Consider the following 27777-nt stretch of genomic DNA (forward strand, 5'->3'; position numbering starts at 1 on the left):
TAAAGCAGAGCGTTCTCCTACATTATCTGAATAACTATAATGTTTATATGCTATAAAAGGGAACGAATACTTTATACTCTGTTCTAATACAGGCTAGGATTTACAGACATTTTCTTTTCAGACATTATCTTCTCAAAACAATCCCATGAAAGAGGTGTTATCCATTTTGCACATAAGGAAAGTGAAGCTTAGAGGGTTAAATAACTTGCTCAAAGTCACACGGTTAATTGGTGGAGATGCAGAGAGATTCTTTTCTCCTCCGAAGCCTGCTGTTTCCATTCCACTATGTTATTTTCCAAGAACTCAGTCAGGTAGAGTTAATACTTTCCTGTTTGGAAAACAGGGGCTCAGGGAGGTTAAATAATTCTAATATATTTGTTGACTCATCACTAACATAGCTCAGACCCATATTATTGGCTTTTACGGACTTTTAAGTAATAAAAACAGTACATATAGCCCCTTCTAAAATAAAAGCAGATAAGTCAATCCAAATCCTCCCTCCTTTCTGTGATTTTTCCCACTATTACCCAATCAGTAAGTGCCCTTCAGTTCCTTTAGTGGCTACTATTGGCATGGTTCAGGCCACCAAACAACATGGTTTAGTTATATGCCTGTCGCTCCCATGATTAGAGGGTAAGCTCCTTGGGGAGAAAGGCTATATTATCATTTTATTCTTTAGCACTCAGCCTGGAAATAGATAAGAAATAAATGTTTCTTTTTTTTTTTTTTTTTTTTTTGAGACGGAGGTTCGCTCTTGTTACCCAGGCTGGAGTGCAATGGCACGATCTCGGCTCACCGCAACCTCCGCCTCCCGGGTTCAGGCAATTCTCCTGCCTCAGCCTCCTGAGTGGCTGGGATTACAGGCACGCGCCACCATGCCCAGCTAATTTTTTTTGTATTCTTAGTAGAGACGGGGTTTCACCATGTTGACCAGGTTGGTCTCGATCTCTCGACCTTGTGATCCACCCGCCTCGGCCTCCCAAAGTGCTGGGATTACAGGCTTGAGCCACCGCGCCCGGCCATAAATGTTTCTTGATTAAATAAATCTAAATCAATCCCTTTTCTTTCTCTTCCATAATCATCTTGCCTTTCTTTGAGCTTATTCTTCTTTTCATTTGACAGCAGGACATAAATCATCATTTATAGCAAGAACAGACATCGTTCTCTAATTGAGGCAAAAAGGAATTTGTATTTCCCTGGGCCAGAGAAGCAAATAGGAGTATGCTACCTCATGCTTAATTCCCCAAAGTTTTGACCTAACAGCGTCAGAGCTACATAGAAATGTGGTTACCTAGTTTGGCAACTAGTTCAAAATCATAACCAGTCAGGAAAGAACAATTTATTAGTCTCTTAATCAAATCTCCTTGATTTTTTTTTTTTTTTTTTTGAGACAGGGTCTGGCTCTGTTGCCCAGGCAACAGAGGTGGTGTTATCTGGGCTCACTGCAGCCTTAGCCTCCGAAGTTCAAGCAGTCCTCCAACCTCTGCCTCCCGAGTAGTTGGGACTGCAGGCACATGCCAGTAGGCCTGGCTAATTTTTGTATTTTTTGTAGAGATGGGGTTTTGCCATGTTGCCCAAGCTGGTCTCGAACTCCTGGGCTCAAGTGACCTGCCAACCTTGGCCTTGCAAAGGGCTGGGGTTACCGGGATGAGGCACTGCACCCAGCCTCTCCGTGATTCTTGAAACCAAAGAGTCACTGGAGAAGGACAGCTAATTAAAATTTGTTTAGGAATGCTAATTACTTTAGAAATTGGCCTTTATGGGCCTGAGCCATGGCTCACGCCTATAATCCTAGCACTTTGGGAGGCTGAAGTGGGAGAATCACCTGAGGTCAGGAGTTTGAGACCAGCCTGTCCAACATGGAGAAATCCGCCTCTACTAAAAATACAAAATTAGCTGAGTGTGGTGGTGCATGCCTGTATCCCAGCCAGTCGGCAGGCTGAGGCAGGAGAATCGCTTGAACCCAGGAGGCAAAGGTTGCGGTGAGACTGCGTTGAGCCGAGAGTGTGCCATTGCACTCCAGCCTGGGCAACAAGAGCAAAACTCCATATAAATAGATAGATAGATAATGGGCCTTTACCATCCCATATACAAAGCATTTATTTTAGGTGGCTATTATGCTTTATGGTGGTTTTTCAGAGCTGAGAAATCTAATAGTGTAGTGGAAAGAACTATGAAGAGGAGACCACAGTTATGTTCCTAGCTTTGCCACAAACCACTGTGTGACTTAATCTCTCTGGGTCTATTTTCTCATCTGCAAAATGGAGAGACTGACATTTTAGGGCCGCTTCAGCTCAAAGCCAGAATTTTCTGATCTTGTGTGGGTGTTGGAAAGATGACTGTACCCATGGTACTTCCTAAGCCTAGCTCTTAGGAGTCTGGACTCTGATGCGGTCAGGCACCTTAGAAGGGACTATCCCAATACTACTTTTTTCGTTTGCTCTTGGTCCAGAGTTGAAAAAAGAATCAAGCAGAGAAACAAAGGATACTTTCACTTCCTGGTGCTGAAGCGGCAACACTTTTTATCATTCCCCAGAAACCTGATGGTTTGTTATGCACCTCCCCCTTCTGGAACATTGTTCTCCGTGCCATTGCCATCCTGAAATGAAACAAAATATAAAACCTCAGCAAGGAAGCATGGACCCTCACAGTCTAGTCCCATCTACTTTCCAGTCTCACAGCTGCCTCTCTCATGTACTGAGCTGTTTATGGAAGGATACTGATTCTGGAGTCCTACTTTTTGTTTGTTTTTTTTTTCTGAGTTTCGCTCTTGTTGTCCAGGCTGGAGTGTGATGGTGCAGTTGATCTTGGCTCACTGCAACCTCTGCTTCCCTGGTTCAAGCAATTCTCCTGCTTCAGTTTCCTGAGTAGCTGGGCAGCCGCCACCATGCCCAGTTAATTTTTTTTTTTTTAATTTTTAGTAGAGACGGGGTTTCACCATGTTGGCCAGGCTGGTCTTGAACGCCTGACCTCAGGTGATCTACCTGCCTGGGCCTCCCAAAGTGCTTGGATTACAGGCGTGAGCCACTGCACCCGGCCTGGAGTCCTACTTTTCCACTACTTAGAACTAGAAGCAACGTGGCCTGGGTGAAGCAGCATAGAGTTTGGGCTAGGCAATAAATTTGAGGACTGGTTCTGCCAGTTGGAGGCTGGGAGGTCTTAGAGTTTTTATTTCCTCATCTCTGGATGGTTGTGAAGATAAATAAAATAATAAATATGAATTCATGTTGTCAACTACAAAGTGCTATGCGTATTTTAATTACTACAGTTACCACTGAAAGACAAAATAAAACCGCTAATATACCTAAGGGACCAGTTACACAGTTAGGAACTCATTATGTGTTTTCTTGCTTTTTTTTCAAAGGCAGATAAAAGGAAAAAAAAAGAGCGACATTGCGTAAACCTGTCTCCATCTAAAATATCATTCTCTAAGTCCAATACCCTCACCTTCTGTCATCTGTCCTGCGACTGAATAAATCAACAGGAAACCTATCACTCCTTCCTCTTGTCCTCTCAGTCTGCAGAGGACTGACTAGCACAGTGGTAGCCGCTGGCATGTCCCAGCCCACCACAAAGGTATTAACAGGGTCCCTGTGAGGTTAAAAAAAAAAAAAAAGATCATTTGTACATAAATGATTACTTAAAGGGTTTAATGGGCCAAGGCCTACAGGCATAAAATGAACTAGGATGAGTCTTTATTTTTTATTTGTATTCTATTGCCAACTCACTGGGCATTTTTTTTTTTTTTTTTTTTTTCCAGAGACGGGGTTTCACCATGTTGGCCAGGATGGTCTCAATCTCCTGACCTCGTGATCTACCCGCCTCGGCCTCCCAAAGTAGGATGAGTCTAATAGAGTAGCAGGACCAAAGAAAAATGTAACTCAAGGGGGATATTTTTGGGAGGCAAGAGACAAAAATGGCGACGAGCAAGAAACAGCACTGGTATTTATGCCTGGGACTAATACAAATAGTACCAATGATACCAAAGGCCAAATGATATTTCTATGGATGAAATTTTTTGAGCCACTAGCTAAAATGATATTAACAAGAAAGAACGTCAGCCATGTGGACTTTACTGTTTCCTTTTGAAAATGACCTTTGCCTGGATACTGAGTGAATGAAACATAGCTCTTTTAGCTCTTTCTGCCTTTCTCCTAACTGTCTATCTACAATCACTCACCATTTTGGGAAGATGTAATCAACAACCATGAAGCTCAGACCTGGGGAGATTCTGACTTGTAAGGTTAAGGCTTAGTAATTCTAGGTTTTTACATTTTCGTAGCTGAAAAAGCTAGAACGCATACACAAAGAAGGCAAGGGTTCTATTCCACTCATTTAATAGTTTACTTCAGCTTAACATACTGGATTAAAGGAGGCAGTTGGGAGAGATGAAGTAGAGAGCTCTGTTCTACTGTCCTTATTTTCAGCGTCTACAATACAACAAACACTAATAACTGGCTGTGGAGTGGAATCGATTGAATATGTAAAGATGATTGTGCTGTGGTCTCATAATAGGCGAGGAAGTGAAATCACTAGAAGTGAAAGTTGGCTGCACACAGATAAGCATGGCCTTGTAAACAATTCACTTTTACTTTCAATTGTATTAAGAATCTATTAATTCTAAACCAATTTTGCTTTATCAAATAAATTGCAGATGAAAAGAAATGATCATATATTTAAGAAGGTAACAGTATTAAACCTTCTGAAATATGGAAAGTAATTAAAAAGCCCCCCAACAATATGAGGTACTATAGAACTAGATCGCCTTCTATCTTCAACTCTACCATCATCAGCACTATTACCTCTTTACAACAAGGGTAGCTCAACAAGAAATTTTCTATTTGCTATTAGCCCAGTGTCATTTAAATAAGTTCCTAATATGGAAAAACATATGCATTTGGCTGAGGTTTGGTGGCAGTACACAAGAGAAGCAGCTAAAAAAATGTCACTGCGGTTTAAATGTCAGTCTAGTGTTTTCTGGTCTCTGCTGTTTCTAGTAGGAAGTCAGCCAGTACTTTTTTTTTTTTTGGACACGGAGTTTCGCTCTTGTTATCCAGGCTGGAGTGCAATGGCGTGATCTCGGCTCACCGCAACCTCCGCTTCCTGGGTTCAGGCAATTCTCCTGCCTCAGCCTCCTGAGTAGCTGGGATTACAGGCACGCACCACCATGCCCAGCTAATTTTTTGTATTTTTAGTAGAGACGGGGTTTTACCATGTTGACCAGGATGGTCTCGACCTGTTGACCTTGTGATCCACCCGCCTCGGCCTCCCAAAGTGCTGGGATTACAGGCTTGAGCCACCGCGCCTGGGCCGTCAGCCAGTACTTTTAAACATTTCAAAATAATTGTAGTTTCATATGTAGTTTTGAGAAAAAATACAGAGATTCCATGCACTCTTTACGCAGATTTCCTCAACTGAAACACCCTGCAAAACTATAGTACAATCAGGATACTGGCATTGACAGTCACAATACAGGACGTTTCCATCACTACAAGGATCCTTCAGACTGCACCTGTACAGTCTACCTCCCTCCCACTTCCAACTCCTTAACTCTGGCAACCGCTAATCTGTTCTTCACTTCTGTAATTGTGTCATTTCAAAAATGTATATATAACTGCAGAGAGTGGGGACAGCAAAAAAAAAAAAAAAAAGTATACATAACTTGAATAATACAGTATATATTCTTTGGGAATTATTTTTTCACTCAGCATAACTTTCTAGAGATTCATCCGGGTCGTTGTGTGTATCAATAGCTTGTTCATTTTCCCTGCTAAGTAGTATTCCATGGCGTGAGTGTTCCACAGTTTGTTTAACCATTCCCTCATTGAAGGATATCTCACTTATTTCTAGTTTTGGGCTACTAAGAATAAAGCTGCTATAGACATGCAAGTACAGTTTTTTTGTGTGAACACAAATCTTCATTTTTTGGGATAAACGCCCAGGAGCGCAATTGCTGGGGTGTGGTAACTGCATGTTTAGTGTTGAAAGAAATACCTCAACTGTGTTCCTGAGGGACTGTACCATTCTACCCGGAAGCCAGCACTGTACGAGTGATCCAGTTCCTCAGCATCCTTACTGGTATTTGGTGTAGTCATTCCTCTTTATTTCGGCTACTCTGATAGGTGTGTAGTGATATCTCATGTGGTTTTAATGGCATGTACATAACGGCTAACACCACTGAAAACCTCTTCATGTGCTTATGTGCCATTTGTATCTCCCCTACGATAAAAATGCTTATCGTTTTTGCCTATTTTCTGACTGCACTTTTTTTTTCTAATACAAGCTTTGAACATTTTTTCTTCTAGATACTAGTGCTTTCTCAAGGAAGTGGTTTGCAAATATTTTCTCCCAGTTGGTAGCTTGTCTTTTGATCCTATTAACAGTCTTTTACAGAGCAAAAGGGTTAAATTTTGACAGAGCCCAATTTATCAGTTCTTCCTTTTATGGATTGCCCTTTTCGTATTAAGTAAAGAACTTTTTGACTAGCTCTTGATTCCAAAGATTCTTTCTTGTTTTTTTTTTTTCCTAAAAGTTTTTATAGTTTTACGTTTTTTTTTTTTTGAGACGGAGTTTCGCTCGTTACCCAGGCTGGAGTGCAACGGCGCGATCTCGGCTCACCGCAACCTCCGCCTCCTGGGTTCAGGCAATTCTCCTGCCTCAGCCTCCTGACTAGCTGGGATTACAGGCACGCGCCACCATGCCCAGCTAATTTTTTGTATTTTTAGTAGAGACGGGGTTTCACCATGTTGACCAGGATGGTCTCGATCTCTTGACCTCGTGATCCACCCGCCTCGGCCTCCCAAAGTGCTGGGATTACAGGCGTGAGCCACCGCGCCCGGCCAGATTTACGTTTTAAAACTACAAACTACATTTATAGTTTTACATTTTAGTCTATTTTCTGTTTTAATTTTATGTAAGCTGGAAGTAAAACTTAGATTCAAATTCATTTTTTCAACCTATGGATGCCTAATTGCTCTAGCACCATTTGGTGAAAGGCTATCTTTCCTCCACTGAACTGCCTTTATATCTTTGTCAAAAATTAGCTGGGTGTATTTGGTTATTTTTTTTTGGTCATTTTTTTTGAGATGGCGTCTTGCTCTATCGCCCAGTGGGGAATGCAGTGGTGTGATCTCGGTTTACTGCAACCTCTGCCTCCTTGGTTCAAGCAATTCTCCTATCTCAGCCTCCCAAGCAGCTGAGACTACAGGCACATACCACCATGTCTGGCTAATTTTTGTATTTTTAGTAGAGATGAGGTGTTGCCATATTGGTCAGGCTGGTCTCAAACTCCTGACCCCAAGTGATCCACCCACCTTAGCCTCCCAAAGTGCTGAGATTACAGGCGTGAGCCACCGTGCCTGGCCATGTGTTAGTATTTCTGGGTTCTCTTTTCTGTTTCACTGATCTGTCTGCCAGTGCCACAGTCTTGATTACTGTAGCTATGTAACACATTTGAAGATCAGGTGGACGAATTCCTCTCATATTGTTTTTTTTCAAAATTATATTAGCTATTCTAGTTATTTTGCCTTTTTGTACAAATTTTAGAATCATTTTGTGTATATCTACAAATAACTCTTATTGGGATTTTGAAATGAATAACATTAAATTTATATATCAATTTGGGGAGAATTAATATCATTACTATGTTGAGTCTTCCAATCCATAGATATGTCTATTTATTTGTATCTTGATTTTTTCATTAGTTTTATAATTTTCAGCTACAAGTTCTATACATGTTTTATTAGACTTCCACCTATTTCATTTTCTGAGTCACTGTAAATAATACATTAAAAAATTGGATGCCCATATGTCCATTGCTAGTTTATAGAAATACAATTTATTTTTAAAAACTTGATTTTAAGCTGGGCGCGGTGGCTCAAGCCTGTAATCCCAGCACTTTGGGAGGCCGAGGCGGGCGGATCACGAGGTCGAGAGATCGAGACCATCCTGGTCAACATGGTGAAACCCCGTCTCTACTAAAAATACAAAAAATTAGCTGGGCGTGGTGGCGCGTGCCTGTAATCCCAGCTACTCAGGAGGCTGAGGCAGGAGAATTGCCTGAACCCAGGAGGCGGAGGCTGCGGTGAGCCGAGATCGTGCCATTGCACTCCAGCCTGGGTAACAAGAGCGAAACTCTGTCTCAAAAAAAAAAAAAAAAAAAAAAAAAACAAAAACCAAAAAAAAAAACTTGATTTTAGAGACGGGGTCTTATGGGGTCAGCTCTCGGGCTGCATTCAAATTCCTGGGCCCAAAGAATCCTCTGGCTTTAGCCTCCTGAGTAGCTGGTCAGGCGCAGGCACCACTGCTTCTGGCTACAATTGATTTTTGTCTGTCTATTTTGTATTCTACAATGTTGTTGAATAACCGTTACTTTTTTTCCATTGTTGCCCTATATGCAACATTTTCCTCTTCCTGCTTTCAAGATTTCCTCTTTGACTTTTAGCAGCTTAACTGCATGTACACATAGGTGTAGTTTTCTTATGTTTTGGGCTGGTATTTCTTTTTTTTTTTTTTTTTTTTTTGCCTTTCCTTTTCTCCTAGGACTCCAACCAAAAGAATGCCGGACTGCTTCATATTGTCACTTACTGAGACTTTTGTTCATTTAAAAAATATTTATTTTTTCTTTTTCATTCTTTTGAGATAAGAGTCTTGCTCCGTCACCTGGGCTGGAATGCAGTGGTACAACGGCAGCTCCCTGCAACTTCTGCCTCCTGAGTTCAAGCCATTCTCAAGCCTCTGCCTCTTGAGTAGCTGGGATTACAGGCACCCACCACCACAGCCAGCTAATTTTTTTTTTTTTTTGTATTTTTGGTAGAGATGGGTCACCATGTTGGCCAGGCCTCATGTGATCCGCCTGCCTTGGCCTCCCAGCGTGCTAAGATTACAGGCATGAGCACCTGGCCATTTTTCTTCAATCTTCTCTCTGTTCTTCAGTAAATGATTTCTATTGATCTATCTTAATTTTTATTTTTATGTTTTGAGACAGAGTCTGGAGTGCAGTGGCATGATCTCAGCTTACTACAACTTCTGTCGCCTGGGTTCAAGTGATTGTCCTGCCTCAGCTCATTTTGTATTTTTAGTAGAGACAGGGCTTCACTATGTTGGCCAGGCTGGTCTCGAATTCCTGACCTCAGGTGATCTACCCACGCTGGCGTCCCAAAGTGCTGGGATTACAGGCGTGAGCCACCATGCCCAGTCTGAATTTTTATTGATCTGATTCTTCTGTCATCTCGATTCTCCAGTTAAGCCTACCTAGTAAAATTTTTATTTCAGTTACTGCAGTTTTCAGTCTTCGGGATTTCTGTTTTGTTGTTCTGTAAAAGTTTGCATCTCTCTGCTGGGATTCCCTCTCTTCACTTATATCACACTTTCTTTCACTATCCTATCATGCTTTTCCTTTGAATCTATTTGTAATGGTTACTTTACAAATAAAGTCTTTGTTAAATCTTTGATCTGGATCCACTTGGAGTTAGTATCTATTAACTGCTTTCTATCTTGAACATTGGTCATATGGTCGTTTCTTTACATGCCTAGCAAATTTTGGTTGAAGGTAATATGTTGTAGTGACTTTGGAATCTGGTTTGTTTCTCTGAGAATTTTTTTTTTTTATTTTTTGGCACTAATAAGTAGTTAATTTACTTAGACTCAAACCATGAAATCTGTCACACCTGCAGCAGCTAATGTTTCTGCTGTTTACTGGTTTCTAGCTTTTCCTTTTTTAGCCTAACTCCCTGCAAGTCTCCACTGAGCTTGATCTTGGGTAGGGTAATGGTAGTCTGGACAGATTCTACAGTTAGGACATCATCTCTCTGTGGATCTTATGCCTCTAGGGATCCCCTAAATTTTCAGTTGCTTTGCCAGTTCTGAGTTCTACCCTCTGACATCTCAAGCCAGTAAGGCTTTCGCTTTCTATCATCCAAGCTGTGTGTTCAACCTGCATATAGCTCAGAAAATACACTCAACCAAAGGCACAGCAACCTTGCAAATCACACCAAGCAGCAGTTCAGTATATCAAGGATAGACTCCCTTCTAGTTTTTGCCTATTTTTCCTCAGGCTCTTTGGAGTTTACCATGGAAATACATTATTTAATGACGATACAGGAATTTGGGAAGGGTTTGCACTGAGATTTTGGATCTTAGCCCTTCTGTATTTCCCTCACTTCCAAAATTTCCCCTTTAAATTTTCAGTTGCTCAGCTGATTTAAACTCTTATCCATCTGTACACTTGAGTGGGTGCTGGAAGGGTGGGTGGTGCTTGAGGAGCACGTCCAGGCAAGAAAGCCATAAACTCGTAACAGTTACCTGATGCTCTTCTCAAATTTCCACCTGCCTCTGTTTATTTTCCAGTGACTTCAAATACTTGCTTTTAATATTTTTCCCGGTTTTTATGATTTTCTATAGAAGGAATTGCTTAAACTCTTTCCACTGTCACTTTTGGAAGTTTCCTCTATTATCACTTGAGAGTGGCTGTGGCTGGTGTTGAAGTTTCACTAGTGAATACATTTCTTCCCCCATCTCTACAAAATTTCAAACAGATCCTAAAAAAATGAATTCAAAGTAGAGGTCAACATTTTTTTCCTCCACTGTTCCAAACAGGAAGATGTATGCCTCTTTCCTCCTCCCATTTTCAACCATTAACTTTTTTGTACATGACAAATGTTACTTTTCTTGTATGTCATCTCACTATGGCCCTCTACTGTTAAGGTGAAAGATAGTTTTCTGGTCACTACTTCTTCCCAACCATGAGTGTCTGCAAAAACAGTTTTTCTTTTTTTTTCTTTTCTTTTTTTTTTTTTTGAGACAGAGTTTCGCTCTTGTTATGCAGGCTGGAGTGCAATGGCGCGATCTCGGCTCACCGCAACCTCCGCCTCCTGGGTTCAGGCAATTCTCCTGCTTCAGCCTCCTGGGTAGCTGGGATTACAGGCACGCGCCACCACGCCCAGCTAATTCACCACGTTGGCCAGGATGGTCTCGATCTCTTGACCTCGTGATCCACCAGCCTCGGCCTCCCAAAGTGCTGGGATTACAGGCTTGAGCCACCGCGCCCGGCCCACGGTTTTTCTTTTTTATTAAAAAATGTTTTATTGTATAAAACCACTTGCAAACAACAAAAACAGTTTTTCCATATTGTGGTAAATGGCAAGGGCACTATATGAACCCCAAGGGCCCCTGAGTTGTCATGTTAGTGTCTATCTGCTCTGTTAGTTCCACTGGGCAAAGGACTGTGCTAATGGGGTCATGTTGGGAGGCTGATTCTTCTGTCAGCCACTCAAATTAATAAAACCTACTGCTGGACCACAAACCATTCCTGATCCTGACCAGACCATGCATTATAGGAGAAATGGGATATACTGTATATGGATCAGAGTCAATTCCTAAGCACTACTGGTATGAAATGGCTTAAAAGTATACATCCACACTTGACATAGGTCACAACTTCTCTTTTTTTTGAGACAGAGTCTCGTTCTGTCCCCCAGGCTGGAGTGTACTGGTGCCAGCTCGGCTCACTGCAACCTATGCCTCCCCGGTCCAAGCGGTTTTCCTGCCTCAGCCTCCAAAGTAGCTGGGATTACAGGCGTGTGCCACTGTGCCAGGCTAATTTTTGCACTTTTACTAGAGATTAGGTTTTGCCACGTTGGCCAGGCTGGTCTCGAACTTCTGACCTCAGCCTCTCAAAGTGTTGGAATTACAGGCCTGGGTACCTGGCCATGACTTCACTTTTATATACGCATCTCTTTATATGAATACAAGAAATACAGTGAGAAGGAGAATAGCCTTGGGAATGAAAATGATACTGTTCACATATAAATCTTTCACTTTTGAATAATCTTGCTCCGATTGTTACATTTTAAAAAATATGCATTTATATACATTCATGTAAAATAATAAATGAAAATAAAATAAATTATACACGTGTCTACCTTCAATAGCCTAGTAAAGACACGCAGAGATAGAGACAAATAATTAGTTGGTGAACCTGAGCCTTTTTTATCATTCTAATTTCTAATGTTATCTCTTACATTAAGGCTTCTTTGACTTGACTATGGGTCTTACTATAGAAAAGTGTTGAAGAAGCCGGGCGCGGTGGCTCAAGCCTGTAATCCCAGCACTTTGGGAGGCCGAGGCGGGTGGATCACGAGGTCAAGAGATCGAGACCATCCTGGTCGACATGGTGAAACCCCGTCTCTACTAAAAATACAAAAAAATAGCTGGGCGTGGTGGCGCGTGCCTGTAATCCCAGCTACTCAGGAGGCTGAGGCAGGAGACTTGCCTGAACCCAGGAGGCGGAGGTTGCGGTGAGCCGAGATCGCGCCATTGCACTCCAGCCTGGGTAACAAGAGTGAAACTCCGTCTCATTAAAAAAAAAAAAAAAAAAAAAAAAAGAAAAGTGTTGAAGAAGGAAATACGCAATGTGAAAATACTCATGCAATTCAAAACCTGTTTTCATTTATATTGGATAATAATATCTATAATAAAGAGAGTAGACTAATAAGTTTCATGAAGGTAAGAAATGATTAACTTGTTCATCACTCTATCCCTAGTATCTAGTACAGTGCCTAGCATGAACTAGGTTTTCTATAAATTATTAAGTGAATGAATCTATAAACGAATAAATGAAGGCAAAGCATGAAAAGCAAATGATTATACTGTAGAGATTATTAATAAGTTCAGTAGTTGTCCGTAGCTACATGTGGGTCATTGTTCTAAGGGGTTTAACTCATTGTTCTAAGTCTTAACTCATTATTGTTACCTCTACTTTTACAAACGAGGCAGAAAAACATAGAGTAACTAGTTTAAGGTCATACCATTAAGATGTAGATCAAGGATTCAAATTCAGACACAGTCTGATTTCAAAGCCTATGCTTTTATCCACTGTGAGATAGATTTCTATAAAACACCATTTGAAAATATACATTTTAAAAGTACTTAAGTTGAGTTCTAAATCAGACATGTAAAAGATTGTAAAAATTCAGGACAATAGACTTTTTTTTTTTTTTGAGATGGAGTTTTGCTCTTGTTGCCCAGGCTGGAGTTCAACGGTGCAATCTCGGCTCACTGCAACCTCCACCTCCCAGATTCAAGCCATTCTCCTGCCTCAGCCTCTCGAGTGGCTGGGATTAGAGGCATGCGTCACCACGCCAGGCTGTTTGTATTTTTAGTAGAGACGGAGTTTCTTTATGTTTGGTCAGGCTGGTCGTGAACTCCCAACCTCAGGTGATCTGATCTGCCTGCCTTAGCCTCCCAAAGTGCTGGGATTACAGGCATGAGTTACTGAGCCCAGGCAGGACAATAGACCTTTTTTTTTTTTTGAGACGGAGTTTCACTCTTGTTACCCAGGCTGGAGTGCGATGGTGCGATCTCGGCTCACCGCAACCTCCGTCTCCTGGGTTCAGGCAATTCTCCTGCTTCAGCCTCCTAAGTAGCTGGGATTACAGGCATGCGCCACCATGCCCAGCTGATTTTTTGTATTTTTAGTAGAGACGGGGTTTCACCATGTTGACCAAGATATTCTCGATCTCTTGACCTCGTGATTCACCCGCCTCGGCCTCCCAAAGTGCTGGGATTACAGGCATGAGCCACCGTGCCCGACCGACAATAGACTTTTTAAAAATTCAGGACAATAGACAATATTCCATTCCTGGAATATAAAAGTTATCCACCAGTCCATGAATATGGGATATCTTTCCATTTATTTGTGTCTGCTTCAATTCCTTCCATTAATATTGTATAGTTTTCAGTGTCCAGGTCTGTCTTCCTCTTTGGTTAAATTTACTCCTAAGTATTTTTTTCTTGTAGCTATTTTAAGTAAGCTGGTTCTCTTAATTCCATTTTTGGAATGTTCACTGAACATTAGTATTGTTAAAAGTCCATACTACCTAAAGCAATCTATAGATTTAATGTAATCCCTATCAAAATTCCAATGAAATAGACATAGAAATAGAAATAGAAAAAATAATTGTAAAATTCATATGGAATCACAAAAAACTGAAATTGCCAAGGCAATCATGAACGAAAGAACAAAGTTGGGGGCATCATACTATCTTATTTTAAATTATACTACAAAGCAATACTAATTAAAACAGCATATGCCGGGCGCGGTGGCTCAAGCCTGTAATCCCAGCACTTTGGGAGGCCGAGGCGGGTGGATCACGAGGTCAAGAGATCGAGACCATCCTGGTCAACATGGTGAAACCCCGTCTCTACTAAAAATACAAAAAATTAGCTGGGCATGGTGGCGCGTGCCTGTAATTCCAGCTACTTAGGAGGCTGAGGCAGGAGAATTGCCTGAACTCAGGAGGCGGAGGTTGCGGTGAGCTGAGATCGCGCCATTGCACTCCAGCCTGGGTAACAAGAGCGAAACTCCGTCTCAAAAAAAAAAAAACAAAACAAAACAAAAAAAAACAGCATGATATGAGCATAAGCACAGAATCATTCATTGACCAATGGAAGAGAATAAAGAGCCCAGTGATAAATTCACACATGCATGGTCAATTGATTTTTGACAAGAGTGCCACATGTACACACTAGGAAAAGGACAGTCTTTTCAATAAATGGTATTGGGAAAACTGAATATCCATCTGCAGAAAAATGAAACTGGACCCTTATCTCACTCAACATAATAAAAATTAAGTTGGCTGGGTGCGGTGGCTCACGCCTGTAATCCCAGCACTTTGGGAGGTCAAGGTCAGTGGATCACCTGAGGTCAGGAGTTTGATACCAACCTGGCCAACGTGGTAAAACGCCATCTCTACTAAATATACAAAAAAATTAGCTGGGCGTGGTGGCACGTGCCTGTAATCCCAGCTACTTGGGAGGCTGATGCAGGAGAATTGCTTGAATCAGGGAGTCAGAGGTTGCACTGAGCCAAGATTGCTCCACTGCACCCAGCCTGGGCAACAGAATGAGACTCTGTCGCAAAAAAAAAAAAAAAAAAAAAAAAAAAAAAAAAAAAAAAAAAAAAATTAAAAGACTTAAGATTGGAAACTATAAAACTATTAGAAGAAAACAGGGAAAAAAACTAAACGGGATTACATCAAAATAAAAAGCTTCTGCACAACAAAGAAAACAACTGACAGAGTAAAGAGACAGCTTATGGACCGGGGGAAAATATCTGCCAGCCATATGTCTTATAAGGGGTTAGTATATAAGATACATAAGGACCTTAAATAACTTTATAGAAAGAAAACAAATAATCTGATTTTTAAATGGGCAGGGAACCTGAATAGATATTTCTCCAAAGAAGACATTCACACGGCCAACAGATACATAAAATAATGTCCAATATACTAACCATTAAGGAATTGCAAACTAAAACCACAATGAGATATCCCCTCATACCTGTCAGAATGGCGGTTATCAAAGGGGCAAAAGATAAAGAATGTTGATGTGAATGCAGAGAAAAGGGAACCCTATTACACTGTTGGTGGGAATGAAAATTAGCACAACCACTATGGAAAAGAGTGTGGAGGTTCCTAAGAAAACAGGAAAGGGAATTGTTATATGATCCAGCAATCCCACTTCTGAGTATTTACCCAAAAGATCTGAAATCAGTATGTCAAAGAGGTATCTGCACTCGCACGTTCACTGAAGTAGTATTTAGGATAGCCAAGTTATGATACCAATTTATATGTCCGTCAACAGAAAAACGGATAAAGAAGATATGGTATATATTCACAACGGATACCGTAAAGCCTTAAGGAAAGAAATTCATTTGTGACAACATGAATGTAACTGAACACTATGCTAAGCAAAACGAGTCGGACACAGCAAGACAAATACTGCATGTTCTTACTTACGTACGGAATCTAAAACAATGGATTCAACAGAAGCAGAGAGTTAGAATGATAGTTATCAGAAGCTGCGTAGGTGGGACGATGGTCAAAGGGTACAGAGCTTCAATTAGACAGGAGGAATAAGGATTTTTTTTCTTTGTGACATACTGCATAGCATGATGAATATAATAATGTATTGTATATTTCAAAATCACTGAGAGCAAATTTCAAATGTTCACCGCAAAAAAATATACGGGCATGTAAGATGGGTATGTTAATGAGCTTGATTTAATTATTACACTTTGCCATAAATATACACAATTATAATGTCAATTTATAATCTAAAAAATTAAACAAAAAAGTTATTCTAATAATTTATCTAAGGAGAATGATCTAAATTCAAGAAACGAGATTGAATTTGAGAATTTTCCTTCACGCAAAACACTAAATCTTTTGAAACAAATTTTTATATTTTTAATTTTTTAAAAATTATTATTGTTGGCCGGGCGCGGTGGCTCAAGCCTGTAATCCCAGCACTTTGGGAGGCCGAGACGAGTAGATCACGAGGTCAAGAGATCAAGACCATCCTGGTCAACATGGTGAAACCCTGTCTCTACTAAAAATACAAAAAATTAGCTGGGCGTGGTGGCGCCTGCCTGTAATCCAACCTACTCAGGAGGCTGAGACAGGAGAATTGCCTGAACCCAGGAGGTGGAGGTTGCGGTGAGCTGAGATGGCGCCATTGCACTCTAGCCTGGGTAACGAGAGCGAAACTCCATCTCAAAAAAAAAAAAAAAAAAAAAAAAAAAATTATTATTGTTATTTTAAAGAAATGGGGTCTTGCTATGTTACCCAGGCTAGTTTTGAACTTCTGGGCTAAAGTGATCCTCCTGCCTTGGCCTCCCAAAGTGATGGGATCACAGGTGTGAGCCACTGTGTCCAGTCAACACTGTATCTTTGATAGTACTTCACCTTATAATCAAAATGAATAGGATAAAATGCCCTGCCAGCACCAATTCATAGTCAAATTTTCTTGTTGAGCAACTGTAACAGAGTCCAAATGTTTGACAGTATTGACATCTTACCTTTTCTTTTTGCTTATGATCATATCCATGGTTTGGAGCAGTCGCCGTTCCAGGGCTAGAATATCTGTGTCAGTCACATTCCTACAAAAAGCACAAACTGTTAGTAAAATAGTTTGGGGTCCCTCTCTTGGGCATGATACAGGTTATCTGGAGAGACACATAAACTTCAACTGTTACCCACTACCTTTTTCTAGAAAATAATAAAACGACCATAATAATGCTTTTGCTCTCATTTCCTATAGCTAATCCTCTGGGATCTCAGGGAAATGGAATTTACCCAGCTGTCTTAACAGTTTTTCTTAGCTTTGATCCAGTGACATTTATATACATATATACATATATATATATATATATATATATTTTTTTTTTTTTAAATTTTTATTTTTAAAAATACCTTTTCTTAAAATTATACTTTAAGTTCTGGGATACATGTGCAGAACGTGCAGGTTTGTTACAGAGGTATACATGTGCCATGGTGGTTTGCCACACCCATCAACCTGTCAAACTTATCTTTTTTGTTTTTGAGACGGAGTTCCACTCTTGTTGCCCAGGTTGGAGTACAATGGCACAACCTTGGCTCACTGCAACCTCCACCTCCCGGGTTCAAGGGATTCTCCTGCCTCAGCCTCCTGAGTAGCTGGGAATATAGGCATGTGCCACCATGCCTGGCTAATTTTGTATTTTTAGTAGTGATGGGGTTTCTCCATGTTGGTCAGGCTGTTCTTGAACTCCTGACCTCAGGTGATCCGCCCACCTTGGCCTCCCAAAGTGCTGGGATTACAGGCGTGAGCCACCATGTCCAGCCCAACGCGTCATATTTTTCTATGAAAGAGTCTTGCTCTGTCACCCAGGCTGCAGTGGAGTGGCATGATCTTGGGTCAGTGACATTTAGGATGTATGTTTAAGCACAATTTTAAGTTGGCATTGTCTTCTACTATTCTATTAAAACTTCTAGAAGGAATTCAACTGCTAAAGTTGGGGCTAGTTTATACTGCTGGTCACTAGAAATGTGCCTTTAAAAAGTGGGAGGGGAGCATCAGATTGAAATTTGCCGTTTAAAAAATAAATGGGCCGGGCACGGTGGCTCACGCCTGTAATCCCAGCACTTTGGGAGGCCGAGGCGGGTGGATCATGAGGTCAAGAGATCGAGACCATCCTGGTCAACATGGTGAAACCCCGTCTCTACTAAAAATACAAAAAATTAGCTGGGCGTGGTGGCACGTGCCTGTAATCCCAGCTACTCAGGAGGCTGAGGCAGGAGAATTGCCTGAACCCAGGAGGTGGAGGTTGCGGTGAGCTGAGATCGCGCCATTGCACTCCAGCCTGGGTAACAAGAGCGAAACTCCGTCTCAAAAAATAAAAAAATAAAATAAAAAAAAAAATAAATAAATGAATGAACGCAGCACAAATAATAAAGGAAAGCAGCACAAGTGATAAGACTTATTTAGAAAGACTTCCAGGTCAATGCCCATAGGGACAGAGGAAGAAAAGAATAAAAAGGCAGGGTCATAGATCTAATATAGAATCTTAAAGACGGTGGCATTAATATGACATATGTATTCAAGAAGTAATGGGGCGAAAAAGAAAAGCTCCAAAGCGCTGTTACCTGAGGAAGTAAGACATGTAGGTGTACGGGCAGTTGACAGCACCAAATCCAGAAAGAAGAGCCATGAGAGTCACTCCGATCACACCAACCCGGCTGATGAGCTGCTCTATGGATAAAATCCCTAAAAACATCAGGGGACATGAATGCCAGGTAATGCAGATAAAGTGGCTCTCATCTGTACTGCAAAAGGAAGCATCACTGAAAACATCAACTGGTACACGTAACTCACTCATACAAGCCAACTTTTAATTACTAATGTGGACATTATTATTATTATTATTTTTTTTGACAAGAGTCTCACACTGTCGCCCAGGCTGGAGTGCGGTGGTGCCATCTTGGCTCACTGCAACCTCCGCCTCCTGGGTTCAAGCGATTCTCCTGCCTCAGCTTCCCAAGTAGCTGGGACTACAGGCGCATGCCACCACGCCCAGCTAATTTTTTTGTATTTTTAGTAGAGACAGGGTTCCACCATGTCGGTCATGTTGGTCTTGAACTCCTGACCTCGTGATCCGCCTGCCTCAGCCTCCCAAAGTGCTGGGATTACAGGCGTGAGCCACTGCACCCGGCCAATGTGTGGATTATCTATAATAAATATACTAAAAGTTTACTGATTTTCCTCTTGTCCCATATGCTTCACAGTGATCTCTTTTATTGGGTGATGACAGTAAAATAATAACAACAATCATTATAAATTTAACGGTCAACGACTGTTTCCTCTTGGTAACATGAATGCTCACAAAGCAAAGTACTTTCGGTAAAAGCATCAGCAAAAAAAAATGAGGACAGTAAATCTTCTGGAAATACTTATTGCTAGTTATCTTTGATATATATGTATTTCCCCTAAGGTCATACTCTTGCTTTTGTCTTTTTTGCATCCAATAAACACAGAATTCATCTAATAAATGGGCTGACCTTATAGATGAATGAGAAATTCAAAGGCAAACACATCAGTTGTAGATTGTAAATCGTATCTTAATCATTCATTGTTTCCTATCACTTGAGAATGCTGAAAATCAACTTAGCAGTTAAAATAAATACTGCTGGTTGATGTACTTGGGATAAATGAGAGAAACAATGCTGAAGGATAACCCAGGAAGTTTGGCATTGCAGAAAAAAACCAGTTTTAATTGGTTTTCACCTCCTATTTCTAGAACAGAATTCACTTCAGCCATTCACTCCTGTGGTCAAATGCCAGAGTTATAATTCAGGAATTCTGCCCGCTTCAAAACTGAAAATTCCCACCTTCCTCTTCTGACTACTGCCGCCCTTCCCAGCCTGCCAGTTCCCTTTCTCCTTTATTTGCGCTACACTCGTTCTAGAGGTCAGTGCGACCTCTGGTCTTTTGCGTCCCCATTTTTCACCCAGCTTGGACTGCAGGCTTGCTGGCTTCAAGTGCTCTCACCAGGACCCTCAATCTCCTACTATCTTCCTTCTGAAGTGCTAATCCGACGAACTCCCAACTCTGGATCAGTCTAACACTCTGCCTTCCCTGTGCCCATGTCTTGCTGCCGAAAACTGCCAGAATTCATACTGATTTTGGAGCCTTTACAGATTTATGCTCTCCGGTCCTAACGGAGCTCTCACACTACTGACTGATCCTCATCTTGCCTTTGGTCAGCCATCTCTTTCCATTTTTCTCGGCAGTTACTCTTTCTTTTTCCTCCCTCTGTCATTCTCCTTTGCCAATGCCCTTACTACAAAAAACATAAGCTATTAGATATAAACTACCTTCACTCCGCTACAAACTACCTTCACTCTACACCATGGTCACGAATTTCCTACTGGTTGCAAAATTCGGCATTTTCCAATCCTTGTTTCACTGGCTCTTTTACGACACTGGATATATATCTGCAATCATCCTACTATCTGTCTCCCTCAGCACGAAGCAGCATCCAAAGCTGACTTCTCCACGTGTGCTTTGGATCTTATCTGGGCCCTGGGAACTGTATCAGCCTGCCCGGTGAGTTCTGGGATACTGCTGGTGACGATCTTGGTGCTATTTGTTTTTGATTTGCGGTCGGGGGGCTAAGTGGAGCCAGCTTGCCTTTACGCCACCATCTTGGAACTAGAAGTCACCATACTTTTGATTGTATTTAATCCCTTCCACCTCTTTCAGAGGCTTGTTCCATCATCTACCTCTTCTCTCTTGTATATTCAATATTTCCTTCTTTGCTAGTTTTTTCTCTTTAGTTTCAAGTCTCTTTTCTTTCTTTTTTTTTTTTTGAGTCGGAGTGTCGCTCTTGTTACCCAGGCTGGAGTGCAATGGCGCGATCTCGGCTCACCGCAACCTCCGCCTCCTGGGCTCAGGCAATTCTCCTGCCTCAGCCTCCTGAGTAGCTGGGATTACAGGCACGCGCCACCATGCCCAGCTAGTTTTTTTGTATTTTTAGTAGAGACGGGGTGTCACCATGTTGACCAGGATGGTCTCGATCTCTCGACCTCGTGATCCACCCGCCTCGGCCTCCCAAAGTGCTGGGATTACAGGCTTGAGCCACCGCGCCCGGCCCTTCTAGTCTCTTTTCTAAGAGGAATTCTGTTCTTGGCTTTGAGTTTACCTCTAGTTCTAAGCCCTCTCTATATTTCCTCCTTAATAGCCAGGCTTCTTAAAAGAAGTTTATAGTTACTGTCACCTTTTCGTCACCTCCGGTTCATTCCTTAACTCACTGCAATCCAGCTTTCTTTCCACTCTTCTATATTGAATGAAATTACTTTCACTAATAATGGTAACGGCAATGTAATAGGTAATATTCATCAAGCGCCTGTTATGACTGGGCATTGTTCTAAGCATATCCCATGTACTGATTCATTTAACACTCACAACAATCCTATGAGGTAGATATTATTGAAGACCTAATTTTACAGATGAAGAAGTGGAGGCACAGAGAGGTTAAGTAACTTAGTCCAGGTCACACAGCTAAAGGGGCAGCAACAGAATTCAAGTGCAGTCCAGATCCAGAGTCTGGGCTTTAACCACTACTACACTATGGTAATACGTTTTCTCCTGGTCGCAAAATTCACCATTTTCCAAGCCTTGTTTTACTGGCTTCTGTATGACATCGGATCATTTTTGTTTAAAATTATTTGATCTTCTTGGCTTCCGCAACACCATTTCCCTAGGTTTCCCCTTTACTTCTCTAATTGCTTTTTCTCGGTCACTTCTTGCTCTGTATGGACCAGAGTTCTCTTTCATTTCAGTATACACATTTTTTGCTTGGGTCATCTCACCAATTTCCTCAGCTTTACTAATGGCATTTAGTTGATGATTTCTAGTTGCTTGGATTCCTGGAGTCATCTCTTTGAGGACTGACACATTTATACCTTTTCCCTAAGCTCCTGATTTGTACATCCAACTGCTTATTTCACATCACCTGGATATGCATAGGTAACTTAAATTCAGCATATACCAAACTAACATTATCTTTTCTCTCACCCGTCTTAGAAAATGACATGATCAACTATTGAGTCACCATGACAATAAAATCTATACACTAGACAATTACTCCCCATTCTATCTCTTTCCTTTCCTTGAATACACCAAGGTCTTTCTACCTCAGGGCTTTACGTGATTTCTTTTTTTTTTTTTTTGAGACAGAGTCTCGCTCTGTTGCCAGGAGCCAGGCTGGGGTGCAGTGGCACGATCTCAGCTCACTGCAAACTCCACCTCCTGGGTTCAAGCAATTCTCCTGCCTCAGCCTCCCGAGTAGCTGGGACTACAGGCGTGTGCCACCACACGCAACTAATTTTTTTGTATTTTTAGTAGAGATGGGGTTTCACCATGTTGACCAGGATGGTCTCAATCTCTTGACCTCATGATCCGCCCGCCTCGGCCTCCCAAAGTGCTGGGATTACAGGCATGAGCCACCACGCCCGGTCTACATGATGTCTTTTGTGCCTTCTTACTGGGTCTTCCTTTGATCTTGTCCTTTAAATCTCAGCTTAAATATCACTGTGTCAGAAAGGATGGCTCTAACTCCTTGCACTAATTTATCTGCATTTTTCTCTATCACAGCAACCTGTTTGCTCTTTGATGACAATGATCACAACTGGCAATTCTTTATTTATATATTTACCTATTTTTGTCTAGTTCCACCCACAAGACTGTACATTTCAGGAGGGCAGAAACCAAGTTTGCCTTGTTTGTGATTTGTTGCCAGTGCTTAGTATAAAGGAGATGCTCAATAAATATTTATGTAATGCTAAATGAACGAATAAATCCTCACCTAAATTCTGTTGATTCTGCTTTCCATGTATCTCTTGAATTTGCAACCCTTTTATAAGAAGAAATCATGTCTTACTGATCTTTATTTTCCTTACTGCCGGGCACATAGAAGGTGTTCAACAAATGTTTGTTGACTATATTATCACTCAGTAACTTAAAAAAATCCAAGGGACTAATACGGGTTATCAAATATGAAAAACTGAAAAAGATTTGCCCTCTACCTTTATTCCTTTTAATGTGGTGGTGTGTCTTTGTCCTTTTATTACACATCTTTTTCTGGTTTAAAGTACTTTGTAGATACTATTTACTTAATCTCAGCATTTCTATGAAGAGTCAGTCATCATTATCTGCATTTACCAGTTTACACATGGAAAGTCAGATCAATGACGAGACTCGCAGAAGACCATCTCACCTTTGACATCTGCTCACACGGATTCCATTCCTTACAGTCTTTTGTAATCTCTCTTAGTCTTTCCCACTAAGGACATTCCAAGGGTCAGGGACTGCATGAGAAGTACTTTATAGATTTTTTTAAATTATAAGAATTTTTTTTTTTTTGTGAGACAGAGCCTCGCTCTGTTGCCAGGTGCCAGGCTGGAGTGCAGTGGTGCAATCTCGGCTCACTGCAACCTCCGTTTCCCGGGTTCAAGCAATTCTCCTGCCTCAGCCTCTTGAGTAGCTGGGATCACAGGCACGTGCCACCACGCCCAGCTAATTTTTGTATATTTTAGTAGAGACGGGGTTTCACCGTGGTCTCGATCTCTTGACTTTGTGATCCGGCCGCCTCGGTCTCCCAGAGTGTTGGGATTACAGGCTTGAGCCACTGTGTCCGGCCTTTTTTTTTTTTTTTTTCCCTGAGACAGAGTCTTGCTCTGTCTGGGGGCTGGACGGCAGTGGCATGATCTCATCTCAACGCAACCTCAGCCTCCAGGGTTCAAGCCATTCTTGTGTCTCAGCCTCCTGAGTAGCTGGGATTACAGGCATGCGCCACCATACCTGGCTAATTGTAGTATTTTTAGTAGAGATGGGGTTTTGCCATGTTACCCAGGCTGGTCTCGAACTCCTGGCCTCAAGTGATCTCCCTGTCTCGGCCTCCCAAAGTGCGGGGATTACAGATGTGAGCCAGTGTGCCTAGCCCATTTTTTTTGCGGTCTCCAGAGCAATAAACAACCACACTGGTTGTTGGCACAGTCCTGGGAAAGCTCTGAGATGGTAGTGTAAGGTTGGCCGCTTCTCAGCTACCAGCTAAACTCCTTACTTCTCTTAGAGGGTTAAATAAACTAAGATATCCGAACATTCAGGCCTAAAACTGTAATGACTATTAGAGTACCATGGAAAGAATAAAACTGAAACTATCTTCCTAGCTTTCTCCCTTAGTGTCCTTTTCAGGATAATCCCACAGAATTTAGAAAAAGGGGTTGATGAAAGGACAACAGATACTATGGCCTTCATCTTCCCTCTGGCACGGCCTGGCCGCACTGGTCATGTGAGCGGAATGCACACAGGAGAAAGCTGGAGAAAGGTGTCAGAGTCAGGTCTTTGTACTGCATGTGACCCTGTGTTTGCCCTGTCAGCAGCCCTAGGGGCCTTTTGTAACTCTTCTCTCTGACTTCCACCATCACAAATAAATCTGTCTGTCTGTGGGTTTATTTGAAATAGGTTTAGATGAGAACTACACTAGCAGGGCTCTTTAGTCCAAGTCTTTTGCGACCATTGGCATACGCATGCTGACCACATTAGCATTTCCTAAATTCCTATCCAGAGCGTTAAATTATTAAACTCCTCTATCACTTTGGAGAGACTCAATTTGTTCCATTTACTGATTCAAAGAACATGTATTAAACACCTGTAATGTGTTCGGTTCCACACTGGGCACTAGGGATACAAAGACAAGTAACATGTAGTTTTCTGAACTCAGGGAGCTCATAGGTTGATGAGGAAGTTGGAAAAGAAAACATTAAATTATGAGTTTTATAGATGATATAAATACCCTGAGGAGGGAGCAATTAATATCTCCTAATGATGGCCAGGAAAATCTTCTTAGAGGAATTGACAAGAGTTCAATTTAGAAAGAATAAGTAGGCATTTTCTAGGTAGACTGGGGGTGAAGGATTGTCCAGGCTGATAGAACAGCTCTAGAAACTGAGGCCCGGTATGGTGGCTCACACCTGTAATCCCAGCACTTTGGGAGGCCGAGGTGGGTCGATCCCTTGAGCTCAGGAGTTCAAGACCATCCTGGGCAACATGGAGAAACCCCGTCTCTATGAAGAAATACAAAATTAGCCGGGTGTGGTAGCATGCGCCTGTAGTCCCAGTTACTCAGGAGGCTGAGGTGGGAGGATCATTTGAGCCTGAGAGACGGTTCTGGAGGTTGCAGCAAGCTGAGATCGTGCCACTGCACTCCAGCCTGGGTGACAGTGAGACCCTGTCCCAAAAAAAAGAAAAAGAAAAAAGAGAAACTTGAAATGATTTCGCGGGACTGGAGACGGAACACCTATAGAGAGCAGTAGCCAGGTCATGAAAGGTCCTGAGAGAGTTTCAAACCTAAGAGTCTGAATGCTTTTGGTAGGCTGGTGTTAAGTTTTCTGGCCTTTAACATTACTTGAAATTTTTGAAACAGTTATTCTTATTTAAAAATATACAACTATTTATGGTACTGCATATGCTTTTCCAAACTGCACACCTTCTCTGACCCTACTGCTGGAGAGTCTTACAACCTTTCTCTCCTGAAATTCCTGTTATAGGCAATGAATATTGCCTTTATAGGGAAGGGGGTGTGGGAGGGATGGCACATTCTCTAATAGACACTGGCTCAGTCAACATTAATTCCAATCCTATTCTGGCATTTCTTTTGGTACTGCAGAGTCTAGAAAGCCAAAAGTGCTTTCTCAGACTTCCTTGAGGAGAGGGTTCTAAATCTTACCTAGGTTTCACCAAAAAACCAGGCCTACGGGAGGCCTCAAATGCAGCAGTGAACAATGCAGGGGTGGTGGTAGCACTTAGGAACTCAAACCGCTGGGACAGAGGTCCCTGATGTCACAGACCCTGAGCGACAAGTGATGACTTCCAGTTTGTACTGTGGCAGAGTTGGGTATTTCTCTTTACTACACAGCATTTAAGCTTTGTATCCCTGCTTTCCTAGAAAGTCTATAAATTGCCTGATACTGCATAATTAATCATTTTCTGCTTTAAATTAGTTACAGTAGATTCTGTTTTCTGCAATAAGAACCCTGAAAATAGCTATGGCAGGATGGTGAATAAAGAGAGAGATATTAAAAAAAAAAAGTTCCAGTATGAAAGCTTTAGTATATTTATTACAGATGGGCTCTCTAATCTTTTTAGATAGATTTATACATGCTTCTGAAATAGTTCTGGAAGGACTTGTTAGCTGAGGTACTTTTGTTCATTGTTTTTAGCTTAAAAATTAGGGCTCCGCTCAATTTCTTGTTTTAAAATGAACTTTTTTTGTTAGAAGGGAGACACTGAATCTTGGCAAGCTATTCTTTATCTACTAATTGTGAGCATTTATGTCACCTTTCCCCAAACACATATGCTTCCCTAAAGACAATCTTTATCATCATTTAAGCATTGGCCACTTACCTTTGGGTCACAGATTTCTTTGAAAATCTGACAAAAGTTTATTGATACCTGACCTCCAAATACACATACAAATATATTGCTTTAGTTCCATATACACGACGAGTTAGACACTGTTCTTTTTCCTTTTACCCTTGAAGTTAAGTATATTCAGTAAACGAAGGTCAAAAATTTCTACTCTAGAATAACAGAACTGAGTTCCAAAACCAGCATTATCTCTTAGAATGAAGAAGAAAATGTGATTCAAAAATCAGACATTTTTCAGAGAAATAACTTGCTATGCTCTTCAAAATCAGAAAACTTTTTTTCCAAATCCCAAGAACCTGTGAGTTTATTATTTTTTCCCCCCAAGAAATCAAATTTTTTCACATTAGAAAATTAAACAAACCTTCTTCCCCCCCCCATCTCTGCCCTCTCATATATACTCACCATGTTTTGGGCTGAGAATGGGAAAGGGATCTCCTAGTTTCCAGAAGAAATACATAAAGGTCAGCCATAAGAGACAGGAAAAAAGCAGTCGTTGTTTATGCACTGAGACAGAGGAGACAAAACTGTTAGGGAAAACAGATACAGGTTAAACAGCTTGCTCAATTTAAAAATATAAGCTAATGCTAATTCACTTGGCAAATGAGTCAACAGCCTAATTTTTAGTGAAAGCATCCTTACTACTGTAAGAAAAATTTAGCTGAGTTTAACATGAGGGATGAATTAAAGGAGACATTATTAAGTAGAAAAAGCTGTGGCAGAAAAAAATGACCTAACCATTCATTCAATATTTACTTTGTGCCATTCATTCAATATTTATTTTATATTTATTTTTAAGATGCTGTGTGTGAGGTGTCCTCAAACAGCAGGAACTACTGAAAGTTGATGTAGAAATGAAACGATCCACAATCTCGGTTTCCTCAAATACTCATCTCAGTCTATGTGCTGACTGAGAGGGTAAAATACTTACGTAGCTGGATGTTGCTCACAATAAAATAGCCAATGTAAAAAGGCACCATGAAAACCAGGATCAGCAGAATTACACACAGGTTCATTTTCCAGTGAAAATAACGAGAGCTGAAATAAATGTCAAAGATTGTCACTGGGAGGGAGAGAGGGCAGCAGCTTTCTTTCTCTTTAGTATTCCACAGGGTCTTTCACTGTTTGGACTCCATATCGAATATATCCTATCTAATAAACCTGCCAGGCTCTTATAACCTACTCATTTGTACAGATTAAAAAAATACAAATTTTTGAAAGGTATAAATGACCATCTTAACCCAGAATTTCATATTAAAAGGTTTATGTTTTTAATATATTCATAGGCAACATATACCATTAACATATATCAACATATGTCATTGCTGGTAGAATGACAATTGTTTTACTCACAGCTAGGGATCTTATTCCAATGTAGGAATTTTGTTTTTGTTTTTTTGCTTTTTTAATAGAGATGGGGTCTCGCTCTGTTGCCCAGGCTGGAGTGCAGTGGCTTTTCCCACTACTGATCAG

At 41.2% G+C, this 27777-nt stretch overlaps 1 protein-coding gene across 4 annotated transcripts in view; it reads right to left on the reverse strand.

Moving 5' to 3' along the window:
* The window catches only part of GPR89A (G protein-coupled receptor 89A), a 67097-nt gene that overhangs the window by 22007 nt on the left and 17313 nt on the right, over positions 1 to 27777 (reverse strand). For 2 of the 4 annotated variants that reach the window (XM_039459837.2, XM_074389711.1), the window contains 5 exons: positions 27236 to 27342; positions 26710 to 26811; positions 18465 to 18585; positions 16859 to 16939; positions 2490 to 2599 (listed from right to left, as the gene is read on the reverse strand). In XM_039459837.2, coding sequence (XP_039315771.1) covers positions 2490 to 2599; positions 16859 to 16939; positions 18465 to 18585; positions 26710 to 26811; positions 27236 to 27342 — 521 coding nt within the window. Of the gene's footprint in view, positions 1 to 2489; positions 2600 to 16858; positions 16940 to 18464; positions 18586 to 26709; positions 26832 to 27235; positions 27343 to 27777 lie in introns of all 4 variants that reach the window. The other 2 variants (XM_039459838.2, XM_074389710.1) reach the window with 1 other exon arrangement.

This window comes from Saimiri boliviensis, chromosome 19 (assembly GCF_048565385.1).
Source record: "Saimiri boliviensis isolate mSaiBol1 chromosome 19, mSaiBol1.pri, whole genome shotgun sequence".
Lineage (NCBI taxonomy): Eukaryota > Metazoa > Chordata > Mammalia > Primates > Cebidae > Saimiri > Saimiri boliviensis.